This window comes from Anneissia japonica, unplaced genomic scaffold, assembly GCF_011630105.1.
Source record: "Anneissia japonica isolate Jap-2015-1 unplaced genomic scaffold, ASM1163010v1 scaffold288162_len571657_cov150, whole genome shotgun sequence".
NCBI classification, from domain to species: Eukaryota; Metazoa; Echinodermata; class Crinoidea; order Comatulida; family Comatulidae; genus Anneissia; species Anneissia japonica.
The window spans coordinates 187,410-206,804 of record NW_022753254.1 but is presented as its reverse complement, the minus strand read 5'-3'; the positions used below and the strand labels follow the sequence as shown (position 1 = coordinate 206,804).

At 35.7% G+C, this 19,395-nt stretch overlaps 1 protein-coding gene across 1 annotated transcript in view; it reads left to right on the top strand.

Annotated features, from left to right (window-relative positions):
• The window catches only part of LOC117122789 (polycystin-1-like), a 50,625-nt gene that overhangs the window by 12,409 nt on the left and 18,821 nt on the right, over positions 1-19,395 (top strand). Inside the window, exons 3-18 of the mRNA XM_033268526.1 lie at positions 847-918; positions 1,122-1,193; positions 1,325-1,396; positions 3,013-3,179; positions 3,613-4,251; positions 5,402-5,659; positions 6,960-11,428; positions 11,930-12,100; positions 12,426-13,069; positions 14,373-14,539; positions 15,496-15,617; positions 15,917-16,815; positions 17,246-17,498; positions 17,789-17,984; positions 18,534-18,842; positions 19,183-19,385. Of these exons, the coding sequence (XP_033124417.1) occupies positions 847-918; positions 1,122-1,193; positions 1,325-1,396; positions 3,013-3,179; positions 3,613-4,251; positions 5,402-5,659; positions 6,960-11,428; positions 11,930-12,100; positions 12,426-13,069; positions 14,373-14,539; positions 15,496-15,617; positions 15,917-16,815; positions 17,246-17,498; positions 17,789-17,984; positions 18,534-18,842; positions 19,183-19,385 (8,713 nt within the window). The remainder of the gene's footprint in view (positions 1-846; positions 919-1,121; positions 1,194-1,324; positions 1,397-3,012; positions 3,180-3,612; positions 4,252-5,401; positions 5,660-6,959; positions 11,429-11,929; positions 12,101-12,425; positions 13,070-14,372; positions 14,540-15,495; positions 15,618-15,916; positions 16,816-17,245; positions 17,499-17,788; positions 17,985-18,533; positions 18,843-19,182; positions 19,386-19,395) is intronic.

Here is a 19,395-nt window from a genome sequence, read left to right as displayed (position 1 = left end):
ATGCTTTTAAAATCGTATAAATGCTCTGGCTTCGGGGGCTTCGCCCCCGGCCCCCACAGGGGCTTAGCGCCCCCCTTGACCCCACCCGGGGCCCTTTGGCGGACCCTTGGACTCCACGCCCAGAACCCTCCCTTGAAGCATGCTGGCTACGGGCCTGCATACCACGACGTTCAATCATCATCAATCAATGTGTTTGAAGTCCTGGCAGGCTTCTAGATACTGTAGCCTACACAGTGGCTGTAGGCCTATCTAACCTAGGCCTAAACTCACGATACGATATTTTCAGCTATTGTATGATACTCCTCTCATGAATTAAATTTAGGCTTTTTGAGATTCGCGAAAGTTTAATGTCGCGAAAACGGCCAAAATTATCAAATTCGCGAAAGTTTCTGGTTTACAGTATTTAGGCTAGGTAGGCCTATGTATGAAGAATATGTAAAAATATCAACTTTTTTAGAGCTCAGTAATTGATTCTGAAAAACTGTTTAAAAAAAAAATGATGTAGAGAAATGCCATCAAATGGGCTTAAAAAACTCTAAAACCCTGGAGCGCAATGGCGCTTCCGCCCCCTTGACCCCCCGACCAGGGCTCTGCCCCTGGACCGCGAGGTGCATTCGACCGCGATGGGGGCCTAGGCGGCCCCCCCTATACCCCCGGCCGATTTCAATTTACTCTCCTGTTACTTTCAAATTTCTCCTGCTACTCAAATTCTTAAATAAACCCCTGAGTAGGACTTTTTCTTATGACTAAAACTATTCCACTTTCTAACCCTCAAAAAGAGTAGTTTACTTTACGGATAAAATAAAGAAAAAATTTTCACTTCAATTTATCAATTTTGTCTTTCAGGGACTTGAGCAACAATTATATAACTAACTTGCATCCTGAAAGTCTTTCAAATTTTTCATCTTTACAAACCTTGTAAGTATTGTTTTATTCTACTCTTTGATTCTTAATATATTTGAATAATTAAGGTTTAACCATTGTATATTTTTTAATTTCATATAAGATATGTGCATATAACATGATCAAAAGCTAAAACAATTCATATTATACCTTAACAATTTTTTTTGGAATTTGTTAATGACCATGTTTAAAAATTCAATCCTACCTTTTCTTCATAGGCATCTGAGTTCTAATGCAATACAACAGCTACCTGAATCTGTCTTTGCAAATTTACATTCAATTTATGAAATGTAAGTCTTTTTTTTTCATACCTTTAATTCCATTGTCTATCTAATATAATGAATACCCTTGAAAGACAGGATTTATTTATCAGATATGTCTCATTTGACAATATGAAATTAATTTTGTTTTTCTTTTCTAGCAACCTGCAGTTCAATTCTTTATCAAATCTACCTTACGGCATCTTTCATAATCTTGGAACTCTCAGTAAAATGTAAGTTGTTCTTAATTTAAATAAATTGATGAAAATCATTTATCAGCATCATATTCATCATCATCATCATTGGCAGAGTGGTAAGCAGGGGCGCCGCTAGCTACAGCCTTAACATCGGCGCTGGTTCCAGCTCCCAGTTTGGAAGAGTAGGGGGTTACCCTGATGTGATGGTTCATTTCAGCCCCTGTCGTAGTGGAATGGTGTGAACTTGTCACAAAGCGCCTCTGTATGGCTGCTAGGTATTCACAGACCACGCCCATACGCAATTCTGCACAATGACGCTGCAAGTTATGGGTCATTCGCTTTACCTTTATTCTCTATCATCATCATCATTGTCTACGTTTTTCTGTCTTCTGACTGGTTAGAATTTAATACCTCCAGAGATCTTTGCTCTTTCTTTCAAGTCTGCATACTCCTCGCATCCTTTATTTTTTCATGTCATCTACTGTAACATCATCACTCGTTTTTTTCTACAGTGTTCTGCTAAAGCTGTTTTAGCTGTCAATTTTACTGGAAAAAATAACTGGCCAACCAGTAAAAATTTCGAGATTGTAATAAAACCACTGATTAGGCCTAGGTAGTTTAGGCTGGCCTTCTTTCAATAAATGAACATCATTCCAGTCTATACCTAGGCAATGACTATATGTGTTGTTGTTTTTTCAAGTCATTAAACCCCACTCAAAAGGGATAATGCCACACACTATGTTCATAGCTGAATTTTTATGGAAAAATTTATCAGTAAAATTTTTTCAATTGAGAGAACACTGTTCTTTGAGGTCTTTATTTATTGTTATCTTTATTTATTATTTTATTACACACCTAAATTTATCTTTGTCGTTTGAATTGTTTCAAAAAAAGAAGGGCGGGGAGGAAAAAAAGAAGAAGAAAGAGAAAAGGAAAAGAAAGGAGAAGGAAAGGAAGAAACAAATTTTTATTACTTTTGGTAGTTATGGTAATTCTTCAAATGACAAGGACCTTCTTTTAGGTGTGTTTTAAATTTAAGACCAACAGTACTGAGTGTAATTGAGTAATTTACTGAAACTTTACTGCTCTATTCGGCTAGGCTCCGCCTTGTATATTTGGCAGCCCATCTCTTTGTCATGGAATATTCCTTCCATTTTCCTAATTAATATTTACTTTCTATCATTTTGATTCGTTTTTAGATATTTGATTGTTTTTTGTCTTTTCTTTGTGTTTTGTGAAATGTTGCTTGTTATTTGGAAGCACCACCAGATGGTGTGTGCCACTGATACAAAAGTGTTCCAATAAAGTTCAGTTCAGTTCAGAGGTCACTTTCCTTCTATGCCTCCTTCAATTGTTTCTGTCAGTAGTTCATTTCATCTCAGCACATATTTGATACATTTCTTCTTTTCAAATATTATATAGTTGCATTTCTGTGGTGGAGTGAATGCAGTATCTGTTGGGCTTGTGCCTATTCTCACTCCAGGCTGAAATTGTTCTTGACAATTGCAAAATAAATATATTATTATTATTATTATTATTATTATTATTATTGTTATTATTATTATTATTATTGACTTTTCTTATACTATTCTTATACTTTGTAACTATAGCTAGTGCTATATTTTATATTCTGTTCATTATTCTGGTTAAAGAACTTTATCAGGGAGCAAGTGGATATGCAATTCTCGCCTTACTTGGCTTCGTGATTGGTTGGTTGAGCAGCGAAAGAACAACGTATCAATTGACTATGATGACATCATCTGTGCAGAACCAGATTCCCTGAAAAACCTAAAATTACTAGATGTGGACTTTGAATTTGGTGAGTTATATAATGTATTGTATATATTATTTCAAAAATGTGATGTGTATTTACAATTTCACTTTGTTATATTTATATATCACTTTGTCATATTATAATTTGTTACATATCTTTTGAAATATTTGTATTCTTTGTAGAAATTGATGAATACATTTTTTGAATAGAAAAATTAGTTTTTATATGCACTGTTTTTGGTTTCATCATTAAAGTGTTTTACATTATCAACATTATTTTTTTATTATTAACATCATTATCATCATTTGTCTTTGATCAGCATAGTCATTAATCATCCTCTATTATGTGCATTAAACTAAAGTAATCAATATTATTTTTGTGTTTATAATTGTCGTCATTATTTCAGTTACCTTTGTTAACACATACAGATGAATATGAACATATGAATAATATCATTTAGTTTTTTTCATATTCATAGTTGAAAACTTGATGAGTTGTGTTGCTGTTGATGGACAACCACATTTGGTCCTATACTATGCATGGCACGAATACAAGGAATATAATACCGAGCTGTGTGCAGAATTCTGTTTTGATGAGAAATACACCTACACTGCTATTTATGAAACGCATACCTGTATATGTGGACAAACTGACGATGGTAGGAGTACTGCGGAATGTGCTGATGCATGCACTAATGTCAACAGTGTATGCAACATGACAGTTGTAGAGGGCGCTTTTTATTTGTATGATATATACCTGAGTGTTGACAAATACGGTAACATCTTTGACACTGTTGATATTAATGCCATCACGTATATCAAAACATCTGCAGTCTTCAACTGGGAAACCGGTGATGGACAAGTATTTTCTGGTCCATCATCGATTTTGTACAAATATGGTGCACCGGGAAACTATACCATAAAAGCCATTTTAAATGTTAGTGGAAAAAACCAAACAGGAACTGCAGAGATCGAGGTGCTGCATCCAGTCGATGGCTACTTATCATGTCCATCTGATCCATCCTCTTCAAGCTTTCCGCAGGTTAACTTGACAGTTACTGGTGGCAGTCAGATTATAGCCAAGTGGATGCTACCAGACCATTCAATTATTGAAACAGGTAGAGTACAGACTAGCATAAACTCTTGAACATATACATTCCCAAATTTGCTAAATTTTGATCTGTAGGGGGTTGATGGTACACCAGTTGAGATTCGAGTTTTTAACTGTGAAGTTAGACTCCTGAGGGAAAAAATGTTTTGATTGTAAAACTGATTTTTAAAAACTGGAGGAAATTTTGTAGCCTGACTTTGTTTAGCACTTGTTGATGCAGTGTCCTGGATCAAGGCACTAATATCTACATTAGTTCGGTCTACCCAGCTGTATCAAAGGGTACTAGCAGATTGCTGGGAGTGGACCAGCATCCCACCCATGCATGTATCACACTCTTATCCACTTCACGATACAGAAACCGGGGATAAGCTCCAGCTCTATGAGCCCCATGTCTTGGCAAGGATTTACTTTTTGGCACTTGAATTTCGCACTGTCCAATCCCACGCTCTATCAGCAAGGTACTTTTTCAGTTGATACAGCTTCTAACATTCTACTCTACTGAGATATTAGTACCAACAAGCTACTGGTACATTTGTATATATATTTATTTTCTTTTTATTATTATTATTATTATTATTATTATTATTATTATTATTATTATTATTGTTTATTATTATTGTTTATTATTATTATTACTATTATTATTAATATTATTAGTACCATCATTATTATTTTCATTATAATTATGTATTATTAACTTATAATATGCAATTCATAGTTATATTTATTATGTAACAATATGCATTTATTATTGTGTGTTAATAAAAAAAATATTTCTGTTTTTTCCAGGTGAAAATAATATAACAATAATATTAATAATATTTTAATTTCCTCAAAAACAAATAACAGAAGAAGTGAGAAGCCAGGAGGGACAGGGTTCCTATACAATGTTTGGCAACCCCAAAATATAGTACAAGAAAGAAAAAAAAAATGAATTAAAAAAAAAACAAAAGATGAAAAAACAGTCATAATAGCAAGTACACCCAGCAGATATCGTCTTAAATATAAAAATATACATTCACATGTTATTATTTTTATTATTAATTATAATGTAATATTAACTTATATTATGCAAGTTTACTATAGATATATTTAAATGTAATATTATTTATTACTATTACATATTGTATCACAAATTTTATTCTTTTCTTTTTCAGTTGAAAATATACCTTCACATGTTCTTGGTATAGATGCCTTTGGTTATTATCCGCATCTCTCAACACTTGATCCTGTTTCTATATCAGCACATGCTTCTTCTACCCCTATGTTAGTTTTATTTCCAACTCAGTACTTTAAAGAAAATGCTGTTTTATCATCATGGGAATTTATAAGTGTTGAGTCTGCTCCAGAAATACATGTGCACTTACAGGTTTTCAGGCCTACATGTGGTGCTAACCAGGTGCCAATACCACCAGGTGAGTCCAATAGATCCAATCCCACTAGGTGAGTTTTTGTGTCAGAAACAAGGAAATAAACTTTCTAGAGTATCAATCATAATGAATAATTGACCAGACAGAAAATTGCCTGAAGCAATGAGGGTTGGATACTCCCGCAGATGGGATGTTAGTCCATGACACACAATTCTCAGCTGGTACCTATTGGCGCCGCTGGGTAGACTGAAGCAATGTAGAATGAAGCATTGTAGAAAAGTGCCTTGCTATTAGAGTACAAAAATGAAATGGATTGAAACCTTAAGTTTGGGAAACCAATCAATTCCTACTCTAAAAATGTTCTTTTATACAAATGGAAGACATACAATTTTAAGTTGTCAGCAATGTTTTGATTGGTAATCAGAAGTTTAACTACAGGGGTTCAGACATAAAGGTGGCCCCAAAATGCCCGGGATGCTGAAATAGAGGAGGCGCCAAAATGAGTCTCAACCAATAGTACAGTAGAAATCCTCAATTACGAACCCCGATTTAACAAATGCCTGATTTTACGAACGTAAAATCAAGGTTATGACGTCATAAAAAGTAAAGTGAAAAGCGAGTGAAAAATAAAAAAAAGAAGAAAAATTCGCTTGAATAGTCTGTTATTAGCATGTATACAACACAACATACCATACTATACAGTACTATGTAATTCTCAAGGAGGCCATCTAATGGGCCTCTTCAAATTCACTGTTTATCATGGCTTCACACATGTGCATGCGACAAATTTTACTTCTCTTTTAATCATCGTTTTCAGCTTTAAAAGTCAACATAAAATAGTGCTTGATTGTTTTATTGAATGATCAGTATATATAATAAACAAGTATCTATGTTAGTTATGTTGGGAGTAAAATCCACAATCTAGGTATTTAAGAAGGTAAAAACATCCGATTAAAAACAAATTTGTCTGGGGCCTAGAGTGGGATCAGATGCTTAGAAACTGTCTACTGTAGGCCTAGACCACCTCAAACTTAGCTGCGTAGGCCTGTGGGCCTAGCCTAGGCCTAATTTATGCCAGTGTAATATATAGGAATTTGGGTCAACCCTGATTTTACGAATACCCGCAATTATGAACGGCTTTGGGCCTGTGCCGTACGTAATTGAGGACTTCTACTGTATATCGCTTAAGCTTCAAAATTGCGAAGATATCTATAAAGTTAACCACAACAAGAAGCTCAGAACAAGAGCTGAATTGAAAAGGGACACCATTTTCATTCTTGCCAAAAACTGATTGGCATATACCTGTATCTACTAATACTGTACTTGTGCATTCTTTTCTCTACAGGGTGCTGTGAATCGTGTTCATCATTCTTTACTTGTGAAGATGAGGATGTTGATGATTCTGCTTCCTCCTCCTCTGAAAAGAGTTATACACACAGCAATGAACCTCTGTATAAACTTATATCAGAAACAGCCATTATATCAACATCCACTCAAGCCACACTCAATCAAGTTCTTCCACATACAGAGATCAAAGTTCAGAAGTATGACATCATTGGTTTTCAACAAGATAGTGAATTTATTAAATGCTCATCAGTGGCAGACACATCTACAGATAGCTTCTACCACACTTTCACAACCTCATGGCTTTCACTCGGTGATGATGTGCCAATCCCATTGGAAAATAAAACCTCAGGCACTTGCTTATTTAGAGTTCTGTACACTAAGCCGGGAGTTGTAAACCCACCTATTATCAAAACACTGGCTGCTGGTTTATATTCTTATCAGGTGGAACTGAGCAGTCCAATTAGTCAGACATCTCTCAACTGCACTGTCAGTTTAGAGGACACAATTCAAGATCTGCAGATTGTCAATCCCAGTACAGATACTCTTTCAAGTGGAATGGTGCCATTGATTGCAGTGGTGACTACTGGCTCATTATTATCATCAAATTGGACGATACATTCCACTACTGACAATATAACTTATTTTGATCAGGTTGATTTTTCAAGACAATGTCCTGATGAACTTGCAAATGAATTTTCAATTTGCAATGAACTGATGCAGAACTCTGACATGTCTGTTGCAGTAATAAACTTTGTCTTCCAGCCATGCAGCACATACACACTCAGTGTTGTAGCTTTTAATGAGATTGAACAGAAAGTAGTCAATCAAACTGTGGTAGTTGTAGAGGATAGTGTAAATTTGATGTTGTCCTCTCAACCAGAATTAAATGAGATTTACAAAGATAGTGAAGTTATATTCTTTGTCAATTTCTCCAGCAGCTGTTCGTTTGATCTTCAGTGGTTAGTTGACGGAAACCTGCAAGACCAGGACAATAACAGACAATTAAGATACACTTTCCACACAGAAGGAACTCACACTATCACTCTGTTCATGGCAGGCATTTCTGAAACAATAAATGTTACAGTGAAGAACACTTGGCAGTTGTTATTCACTTCTGCAGCCAAATTTGTCCTCATTGGACAACAGACTAATTTTTCATTGAGTTTAAAAGGTATTGTGGGTACACCAGTAACCGTTACATGGGATTTTGGAGACAACACAATGCTGAAAGTGGCCACATTTACTTTGAAGTCAGAGGACAGTGATCTAATTGAGAGCCATTCTTTTCATACCAAAGATGTTTTTACTATCAATGTAACAGTCCAGTACAATATTTATTTTTTAAATGAGCTGCATTCTGTACAAAGTTTAAATGAAATGATCATTTTAGAAAATATTTTATTGCCAAATTGTTCACGAGTGCATGAATCTGTCCAATTCCTTGCTGTCATATCAGCTTTTGAAAATATTCAGTATTCAATTGAATGGATATTTGGGGATGGAACCAGTTTACAAACGTCAAACAAGTCTGTAAGTCATGCTTATAATACTCCAGGTCCATTTACAGTCCAAGTTTTAATAATAAGTAACAGTACATCTCAAAACCAAAGCAAGATAGTCTGTGTACAAGAATATTTGACTGGTTTACAACTTGTTAATGACGGGCCTACGCTTTTGGGCCAGATAACTACGTTTAAAATAAGTTTTATCAGTGGCTCAAACTATGAATTTTATTGGAATGATGACCAAGATACACAAACTTTTGCTCCCGCAGTGTCATTTAATCATACATTTTTGGAAGCGGGAACATTCACTATGGATGTTTTTATACATAATTTTTTTAACGAAGTTCAAATTTTTTCAAATGTTTCAATTGTTGAAAGGCTTGAGGTCCTTAGAGTGCAACATGATTGTGTTAACGATACAGCTGGAATATTTTGCTCGCTTGAAAGTCCATCCACATTTGCAGCTGACGTATTGCATGGAACTCCCTCAAGTTTTCATTGGACATGTGATTTTACAATTTTAGCAGCTGATACCAAAGATTTTACTGTTACCTTTCCAAATACAGGAATATTTTGTTTAAATGTTTCTGTGTCAGACTTGTTTAGTAGCTTAAGTCAACACTTTTGTATAGAGGCCCAGGTGGCCATTTTGGATCTTCATATCATTAGCAACTCGACGACCATGGCAGCCAATGAGGTTGCCCGATTAGAAGCAGTTCACTCTTCAGGGAATAATGTGCAATATTTTTGGAGATTTTGTGAGACTTGTATCGAAAAGAACATGCCTTCAGTGGTTTTCCATTCATATGATGAACCTGGGACATATAAGATCTTATTAGAAGCACGTAATGGTATCAGTAAAGAAAAAGTAGACATTTCTATTTATGTAATAAAATTAGAGACTTTCTCTGATATGGAGGATAATTATTATGCCAAGCTTGATCAAACATATAAATTTCATTGCAAGACAACAGGTGTGGAGCCTGATGAAATTGAATGGAAATTTGAATATGGATCCCTATCACCTGACATTAAAACAGGTATGAATATCTCATACTCCTTCAGGAATACAGGTGTGTACAATGTGCAGGTGACTGTATTGATCAGCGGGTGTACAGTTTCAAAGAAAATTTCTGTTAAAAGCGTAGAGGAGATAAGCAACTTGCAGTTACAAGTGGATATAGCAACCAGCCCAGTAATTCCTACTCACCAATTGATCAATTTTACAACAACTGTTGATAGTGGGACGGATATTGAGTATATCTGGGGTTTCACTAACTCTGATGTGTTTTTTGTCAGCAGTAGTTTCTATCTGTACAGTTACCAGAAACCAGGCAAATATTTAATCACAGTTAGTGCAAGCAATCATGAAAAATTCCATGAGGAAAATACATTTCTACATATAACAGCAATTGATGCTGTGTCTGATGTAGAGCTACTTATTGAAAACTCTACTTTAGGATTTGTGCCACAGAATGAAACTATAACTATATCGGCATATGTTTCAAAGGGCTCTAATCTTGCTTACTCATGGATGTTAGAAAGCAGTACTTTCACAGAAAGTTCCTTTGAATATGTCTTTCCCCAGACTGGAAACTACACCATTGAACTAATTGTAAGTGACCTGTTTAGTAGTGTTACTGCATCAAAGACAATCATTGTTGTGGAGAGACTTAGAAATCTTCAGTGGATCACCAGTAACTGGACAGCTGAGGTTGGCACCGAGATTGTTCTTGAAGCATCTCTAGAATCTGGATCAAATGCTAAGTTTACTTGGACTGTAGCTAATGAAACAGGTGATATAATTCACAGCTTTATCGATTCTTCAACAAGGAAGGAGACATTGTTTGCTGTCAGTATTACTACCCCAGGGAACTATACTGTAACACTCACTGTCACTAATAACTTAGACACCATTGATCTGGTGAGAGTTCTCAGTCTTTATATGGAACCAATATCTGGACTAAGAATCACAGACTGTTGCACTAACCCAGTACCTGTAAATACTACACAGTTTTATCAAGCTAGTGTTGTTACTGGGGCTAATGTTGTCTACAGATGGCGCTTTGCTGTTGATAGTACATATGAAACAGTTGCCTACGGAGACACTGCTAATTATAGTTATCCAGTTGCAGGATCATTCTTGGTTGAAGTTGAAGCTCGGAATGCTATTAGCCTTGGTAAAGCTTCTGAGTCTGTCCATGCTATAGAGAAAATAACCAATGCCTGGTTAGTAACAGATGCAGACAGCATATTAGTGAATCACTCTTTTACAGTGGCAGTGACAACAGAAGGAGGCACCGGCGCTGATATTTTATACATCTGGAAGTTTAACGGTGGCCTAGATGATTTTAATTCCACTTTATCAGTTCAGAATGTAACATACAAGGAAGATGGTCTGCATCAAATAACAGTTGTATGTCAGAATGAAGTCAGCAGTGCATCTACTAGTGTAAATGTCACAGTGATTATGTGCAAATTGCCCGAACTCCTACCTTTGCCATCAACACCAGATGAGGTGTACAGGTCACATAGTTTACTCTTGGAATATAACATCATTGAGGAGTTGTGTACATATACACCTCTGTACACTGTATATAATTGGACAGTGTACAAAACTGAGTCGTGCAGTGCTTTACCATCAGAACAATTAGCTCTACAATTGGCAATTGAGACATCTCTACCATCACTTTCGATACCTAGTAACACCTTGGAATATGGCAGTTACTGCTTTCAATTGAGTGTCAACTTTGAAGGGATTCCATCAGTAAACATTGCAAGGTCACTTGTTAATGTTATTGCAACACCTCTTATTGCACTCATCAGTGGTGGAAATCTACGACTTGCATCTTCACAAGAGGATCTCTTACTGGATGGTAGCGACTCTATTGATCCAGATTTGGTAGATGATCAAAAGACTGGATTACAGTTTCGGTGGGAATGTACTGCATCTGCATATGTTGTAAGTTTATTGTTTGCACATTGTACTATAGTAACTTAAATATTTCCATAGTGTAATGCGATACTAAAGTGCGGTAAACAAAATTAATTTGTTTTTATCATTAATCACACATTCCGAGTCTCATTGATTTTGTGGTCTAATAGTTATCAGTCATTTGATCATTATTTTTTTCATGACAATTTTTGCGAGCTCTTGCTTCTTCAATCTGATGATTGATTAAATATTACTATGAAAAGGCAGGTCAGCATGTGAGAAGAGCCCATGTTTGTACTACTTATAGGCAGTCCCCTCACACCTTGTCAACCAAAGTGTATTTTTTTGTTGTTATCATTCTTTAAATTTGTGTTGAATGATGTTTATTATAAGTGTAATAAACATTGATGCATCATCTAAAAGAAAGGACAGAATTTTAAATTTTTTATTATCCACAAAAGGATCAATGCTCATGTGTGTTACCGCTACTGCACATTGATTGAACATTTGCATTTAAACAATTTTCAGGAGGAAACTGATGGACGTGTTGTTGCTGATGCCTTACCAGTACCAAACCCCATCTGTATCCAGGGAGATCTTAATGGTGACAAAGCACTTGCTAAACTGTATCCCTCAAACATGTATGTCTTCATTCTAACAGTTACTAAAGGCAACAGAGAAAGTGTAACTAATCAAACTGTAAGTATTCCTAATGCTTGCAATGTTTAAATTTAGCCTTTTTGTCGGCTATTGCTTTTGATCTGGGTCTCAACATGTGGAAGACATATTTAACCATCAAGCTATAACTCAATTGACAACAGAATAAACTCATTGTTAATATTTAGTCTGTTAAAAAACAATTTCATAAGCAATAAAAACTAAAAATGATTATAGCAAATGCCTACTATGTGTTAGTGACTTGCTGTCCAGGGGTTACACCCACTGATGTCAAAAAAATCTATGAATACATGTCAAGACATTTTTAAAACTTTTCATTCAGGAGTGAGTGCCTTTTTTGTTATAGGTTGAAGTTGTTGATGGCAGAATACCTGATGTCCAGATAACTTGCCTCTCGTGCCAGTTATCGTTATCTACAACCATTAGTGCTTCACAAAGACTTGAGTTAACTGGTTCCTGCATGAATTGTGCTGATCATAGTTATACTTTGAAGTGGACTGCCATTCAGGATGATGGAACAATTATCCAGCTCAACAAGATCTCTACAACCACCGGAGATTCCACAAGCAACTTGGTTGTCAAGGCAGGAACACTTAGAATCAGCAGGTCTTACACTTTCAGACTGACTGTTAATAGCAGCAATTTTGACCAACCTGGCTTAGCCGAGGTATGGTACGCAGTAAACACACCTCCTACTGGTGGAAGCTGCTCTGTAACTCCTTTGGAATCAGTTGCAATGAAAACACTTGCAACTATAGCCTGTAAAGACTGGTTTGATCCAGATTTACCATCTGCTCCATTACTATACATAATGCAGATTACGGATCTTGGAGAGAGTAATGGCGGAGTGGGAAGCACACTGCTGTACCATGGATCTCGAGAAAGCTATCAGACTTACCTTCCTTTGGGAGGGAATCAAGGAGCAGAAACATTGAAACTTCTCGTAAAAGTACAAGATTCTCAAGGAGCGGAAATTGAGGCATTATCTTTGTTAGTTCAGTTTATTATCATCTTTTGTTTTAATCAATGGTGGAATTTTTTCTCCATACTGAAGTTACTATACGTGAATATCATTCTTCATTGCATAATACTGTATCTTGAGTAAAAGTGTGTCTTTATAATGGAAAAATCCAAATGTGTATACCAGTTTGGCCTCAATACTCAGTTGCTCTGTTGTAGAGCTTGCATACATTAATCAAATAATTTTGGGTTCCAATCCCAATGGAAAATAATACAATATCCTTAAACATATCTGTCTAGAGCCACGCTTCCTAAACTATGGGTCGCGGCCCAAAAGTGAGTTTTTGAGTTGGATTGTGAGTAGGTTTGCTAAAAACTATTTGAAAAAGACGACAGATTGTCAATTCATGTGTTAATTCATGGTGAAAAGGGATGGTTATGAGTGGTGGATTAAAATTATGACAGGGCTGAGGTGGTTATACCGTCCTTAAAAGACCCCATTTATTAATTCCTGGACCACCACTGATAAAAAATTAATGTAATACCAATGTAGAGTAGTTATTTTTAAAACGTGAAGCATCAAATTTCGGGATCTTAAAACATTTGGTGTGCAACTTACTATCAAATATGACCGGCTCTGGCATGTCCATCTTCTAATTTCCCACAAGCACCCAACACGTTTGAGAATCAGAATTTTTAATATTTTCATGTTTTTGCATTTTATAACAGAAGATATGTTGAAGAACATTTCTGTAAAATATCAATCACTAAATATAACTGAAAAGTATATTAAAATTTTTAAAATAAAAATTATAATAATAAACTATTGATTTTGGAGTCTTTGGAAGATGTTTTCTCAAAACCTACATAGCTGTTATCCAGTGAAATAAATATTCTTAACTTTGTTACTCAACCAATTTCCATCAAATATACACTGTTTTAAAGAAGACTACTTGCAGAATCTAAAAACACCAAAAACCCAATTTTAATTTTACTTACAGACAGAGGTTTTTACCAGAGCCGATCACAAATTATGGGTCGCAGCTAGTGTGGGTCCCTGAGAAAAAAGCTTAGGAAGCTGGGGTCTACAGTACTTTTAAAATAGGTTTTCAAACAGGTGTATTTATTACATTATTCCAGTTGAATTCTGTGCAATCTGTGTTATGTATTTTTGTATTTTAATATTTTTATTACATTGACAGGAACAGCAAATTTCATGTATTTGAGTCATTGCTATATATGACGAATATGATGAACTTTAAACTTGTATAGAAAAACAGTTTCTGTGCAGTAGATATATTATTTATAGTTTCATGTTTTTCATTACTTGTAGATCTCTAAATGTCTCCAAACCTGAATTGCAAGATACAACTACGGTAGTGGAGTGGATGACCATGTATGGAAAACCCCAGTTGCAGTCTCTCCAGGGGGCTGGTGATCCACAACGGATGCTTGACTACGCAACCAGCATGGCCTCAGTACTCAATGAAGAACCTCGAGGTTTGGCAACCTTTATTTTGTTGGCTCATACAATATTAATGTTTTTGATACATTTGATTTTAATTGTTATCAATTATTTTTGTTTGTATTTGAAAGCCCCTTATCTTAATTTCTTTTATCTATGATTAACAACAAAAAAACGTTTTTTATTTTGTTGTGAATTGTGTTTCTCTGTCTTTCTGGATCTAGATTGTCTCAGAATAATTTATTTTTTTGTTAGGTTTTTAATGTTTAAAATTTTTATAATTATTTGCAGAGCACCATAGCACACAGTGGCTTAATGACTATGGCTCTCAAGGGCCGAAGCCCCAGGCATCCTATACAAAGTGGCGCTGGGACGGCTGCAAAGACTTTTCTACTAATACAAGAACTCTACTACAGAGTTGATTCTATGGTTTAACTGTCACACAGTCTATTTCGTGAATACTTACCTGGATAACCGACTAATTGCCATTGTTCCCAAAACGGAACACCCCTTCGAAAAAAATGGAACAGTTTAATTTAAATGCAGTCTTTTTAACATTAATATTCATAAAAAGAATTTACTTGAATACCAGATCCCTCGGCCACTTTGTGAGAGGAAACTTTACTACAGAAATGCATAAGCCTTCAGGTCATCCCCCAGCCTCTTTGACTGGTTGTTACGCCACTGATCGTAACCACCGTGTGTGTGCAAAAGCATAAAGATCTTTGTCACATGTCTACAGTATTCTGTTATGTTGGTAGACGTTTATGCTATTGGTTAGAACAACATGGCCAGATTTTCTACATGTCGCATATCCCCAAAGACCCAGTTCAGAGTATGTACAGTAGTTATTCAACAAGGACAAGCATATTGTGTTTACACTACAATTAATTGCATATATAAGAGCTTCTTTTTATAAAAAAATAATGCCTGGAATGAAAACTAAATTACACCATGTGTCTCACGACTCACTTTTTTTCTTTTTCTACAGCGAGTGATGAAATCGAGGCCTGTGTAAGCCTTCGAGCAGACATTGTCAGTAGTGTTGCATCTTGTCAATGTGTCAGTAGTGAAGATATGAGCCACATATCAACAACACTTGCTATAGTTACGGTAGGTGCTGAAAATGTTTCCTCAAACATTTCTCTTCTTTTATTAGCCTTCCTCTCTATCTTAATTCCCACCTATCCCCTTTTTTCTTCTTTCTCTTGTATACTTGCAGAGTTGTGATCAATAATAATAATTTGAGCCTTTTGTATATTGCACTACACCAATGTAAGACACTAACGGAAAGTAAAGAATCTTGTCAAGACATCTCAGCAATCTGTGCCATCTCTTTAGTGTAAATATTGTGGTAGTGTACTGTTGGATGTGGGCGTGATATTTATATTTGTCTATTCTCACTTTTGTAGGCTGTTCCAGATGAAATTGTACATGAAGAAACCTATACCCAGATCTTAAGCTCTCTAGATGACATCCTTAGTGTTCTAACTACATTGGGAGCTGAAGGTTTAAACACTAATGATGTTACCAGTAATGCAATCCTAATGATCATCTCTAACACAATGACATCACTTAATCAGCATGCCTCTCAGCAAGTGGTTTTAAATGGTTCTCTTGATCCAAAATTCCAAATGGTTGCCATCAATAATTTACTGACTGACACAGAAGTATTGTTGGATTCATTGATGTCTGCTCAGTTAGTTCATGAGGAAACCTTAAGGTTAACCTCAGGGACTATCACAGTGGCTGCACAGAGAACTTATCCTGGAGAAATCTCCACTACACTTAACGATTCAGAAACATACTTTACAGTTCCACATAACCTTTTTAAAGAACTTCCCCAGAATGTAGAAATCCTTGAAGAGTTATTTATTTATGAGCAAAATCCATACACATGGCATAGTCTTGCAGTTGGTGCCATCACAACAAAGGTATCACAGCTAGAGTACAAGTATTCCAATGGAACAAAGATCAGCATTGGGAACTTAGACCAGAACCAAATGATTGTTCTTGGGTTGCCCCAGACAAATTTTGATGTACTACAGCAGCTAAATTCCAGTCAGCAGGTGAACCCAGGGGAGACAACGTACGTAACAATGGATTATGATTCAGATGTCAGCGACTTATCCTCTTATGTAGAAGTTCTGTTAACAACTTACTCTTGGAGTGGCAGTTATGGCTTCATATCTTTGATGTTGGGCCTGGAGGAGAAGCCAAACTTATCAACATGTCTCAATGCTGTTAATTTGACTTTCTCAGGCAGCTCAGAAGTGGCATCAACAAAATACATCTTCTTAATTAAAAATGAGTAAGTTTACAGATGCAAAATTCAATTTATTTTTTATTCAATGAAATCCAATATATTTTTATTCAACAAAACTGATCTTCTATAAAAAAAAACATGTTACTGTGTGAGGCTTATGCTAATTGCTAATCCCCTCAACTCCTCCAACACACCTCCCCCCGCCCCAAAAAAAAATTTAAAAAAAATTAATAAATAATTAAAAACAACTCTATGGGTCTATCAAATTAATCTTATTTTAATGTTAATTGCGATCCATGTCTATAACACACTATTCTCATCTTACTAGTTTTTACCAATACCATGGCTCCTTGAGGTAGCCATGGTAGTAGTAAAATTCTGTGGTAAATATTCATTAGTATGAAATGAATTTCCTTCGTTGATTGTCTTCTATGTTCGTTTACAATTCTAATCTTAACTGTATTTCAAACTGCAGATTTTCTAGTCCCATCATGGCTCATTACCTCACAGCTATCAACAACTACAACTTCATTGCCAACATCTCTGTGAGTATGTTCCAGCAGTCATGCCAGTATTATGACACACAACTGGAGTCCTGGAGTGAGTATGGATGTCAGGCTCTAACAGGTTCCACAAAGCAGGTAGCAACGTGTGCCTGCAACCATCTGACAAGCTTTGGAGCAGGCTCGCTGGTCGTTCCAAGTGACATTAAATTTACTGATTTAAAGGTATTAAGCCCTGTCTAGATTATGGAATTTTATTTGACAAAAACATGTGACATGCCTATGACCATATTTAGGCACATAATGACTATATATGGGCAGAAAACTGGTTTTGTCAAATAAAGTTTGTTAATCTGGACAAAAACCATAGTTTGAAAAATTTGAAATCATTTGTACTTTTCTTTGGAAAAACACAAACATGTTTTGCTCATTTACTCAAAACTCTATCATTTTGTTACTTGCCTTTTCTCAGAGGAGGGCAGAATACTCACGGCAAATTTTACTGGATTTTTCAGGAATTGGATATCCAATCAAATCCAGTTGCTTTGATTGTATGCTGTATAATACTTTTTCTGTATGTGATTGCAATGGGTGTGGCATGGTACTATGACCGCTGTGACCTACAGTTCATTAGCATGGTTCCCATTTGTGGGAGGAATGGTGCTTATTGCTATGAGATCTATGTAAAAACTGGAGAAAGGCTTGGTGCAGGTAAAATTTTTTATTCCTGTTTCTCCCTCAGAGCTGCTGAGGTATGGAATGGGAAATATTTATTTGATTGTTTTTTTAGTTCATTTTTAATTTGCTACATTAAAAATTGATTTGCATACTGTATGTGTGATACTTTGCAATACACCCATGAACATGGTGGCAAGTCATGAAATTATGAAATATTGTAATTACACTGAATTGTGATTGTACTACAAAAGTCTCAGATAAGAAAGTATAATACATACTCCAAGTATTGAAATACACGCCATCGTGTTAGGATTCAATATTTCAACATTAATTATGTCATCAGGGACGATACTAAAGTCAGTATTGCCATTCTGTAATTTAACGACTTGTCCATTGGAACTTGGCTGAAGATGCACCATATTGTCCACTAATTCTGTAAAAAGCTTTACAAAATGTAATTGTTTGGTAGTGTAATAACAAAAGATTTAAACTTTAAATTTAAAAGAAAATCTTTTGGCATTTAAAATCAGAATTTCTCTTCTACCAGCAAATCATTGCTATTACACATTGTTAATTTCTTAGGTACAACTGCACACATTGGGATCAGCATTTATGGATCCAACGGTAAAACAGGTTCCCGCCACTTAAACTCAAAAAGTGCATTCACACGCAACACGAGGGCAGCCTTTCGTATCTATTCTGAATGTAATCTGGAAGAAGTGCAGAAGGTTCGAGTCTGGCATGACAATACTGGTTTGGATCCTTCGTGGTATCTAGCCACGATTCTTGTCGTAGACGTTCAGACAGACCGCAAGTTTCATTTTTTATGCGAGACATGGCTGTCATTATTGCAAGATGGTGGCGCTGTTGACAAGACTTTTGAGGTCCTTGGTATGTTGTATTAGATTTAATTTCATTTGATCCAAATCAAACTTGTGGCCCATTAAGTTCAGCTGTTCCTGACAACATTATGAGAAAAAAACCTACACTACATACATAATATACATGAGAAATATAAATTATATAGAAATTATTTTAAATTATTTACAAAATAATTATCAAATAACAGTTTTTTAGTATAAAACTAACATCCTGATTCTTGGTCCTAAAGTTGAATATATAAAGCCAAGTTATTTAATAGTCGATTGGTAATCAACCAACCATTTATTAAAGGCCTAATTGAAACTAAACATTTCAAGTCAACATTAACTCAACCATTCTCTTTTTTTAGGTAAAGAGCAATTGAAAAAATTCTCTACCATATTCCAATTTGAAAGTAAGCGTCAATTAGCCAATCAACATCTGTGGCTTTCGGTGATAGACCGCCCTCTACAGTCTCGCTTCACCCGTAAACAGCGTGTGACCTGCTGCTTGGTGTTGATCTACACATACATGTGCATGAACGCTATGTGGTATGGGCTGCTGCGTGATTCAGTACACATCT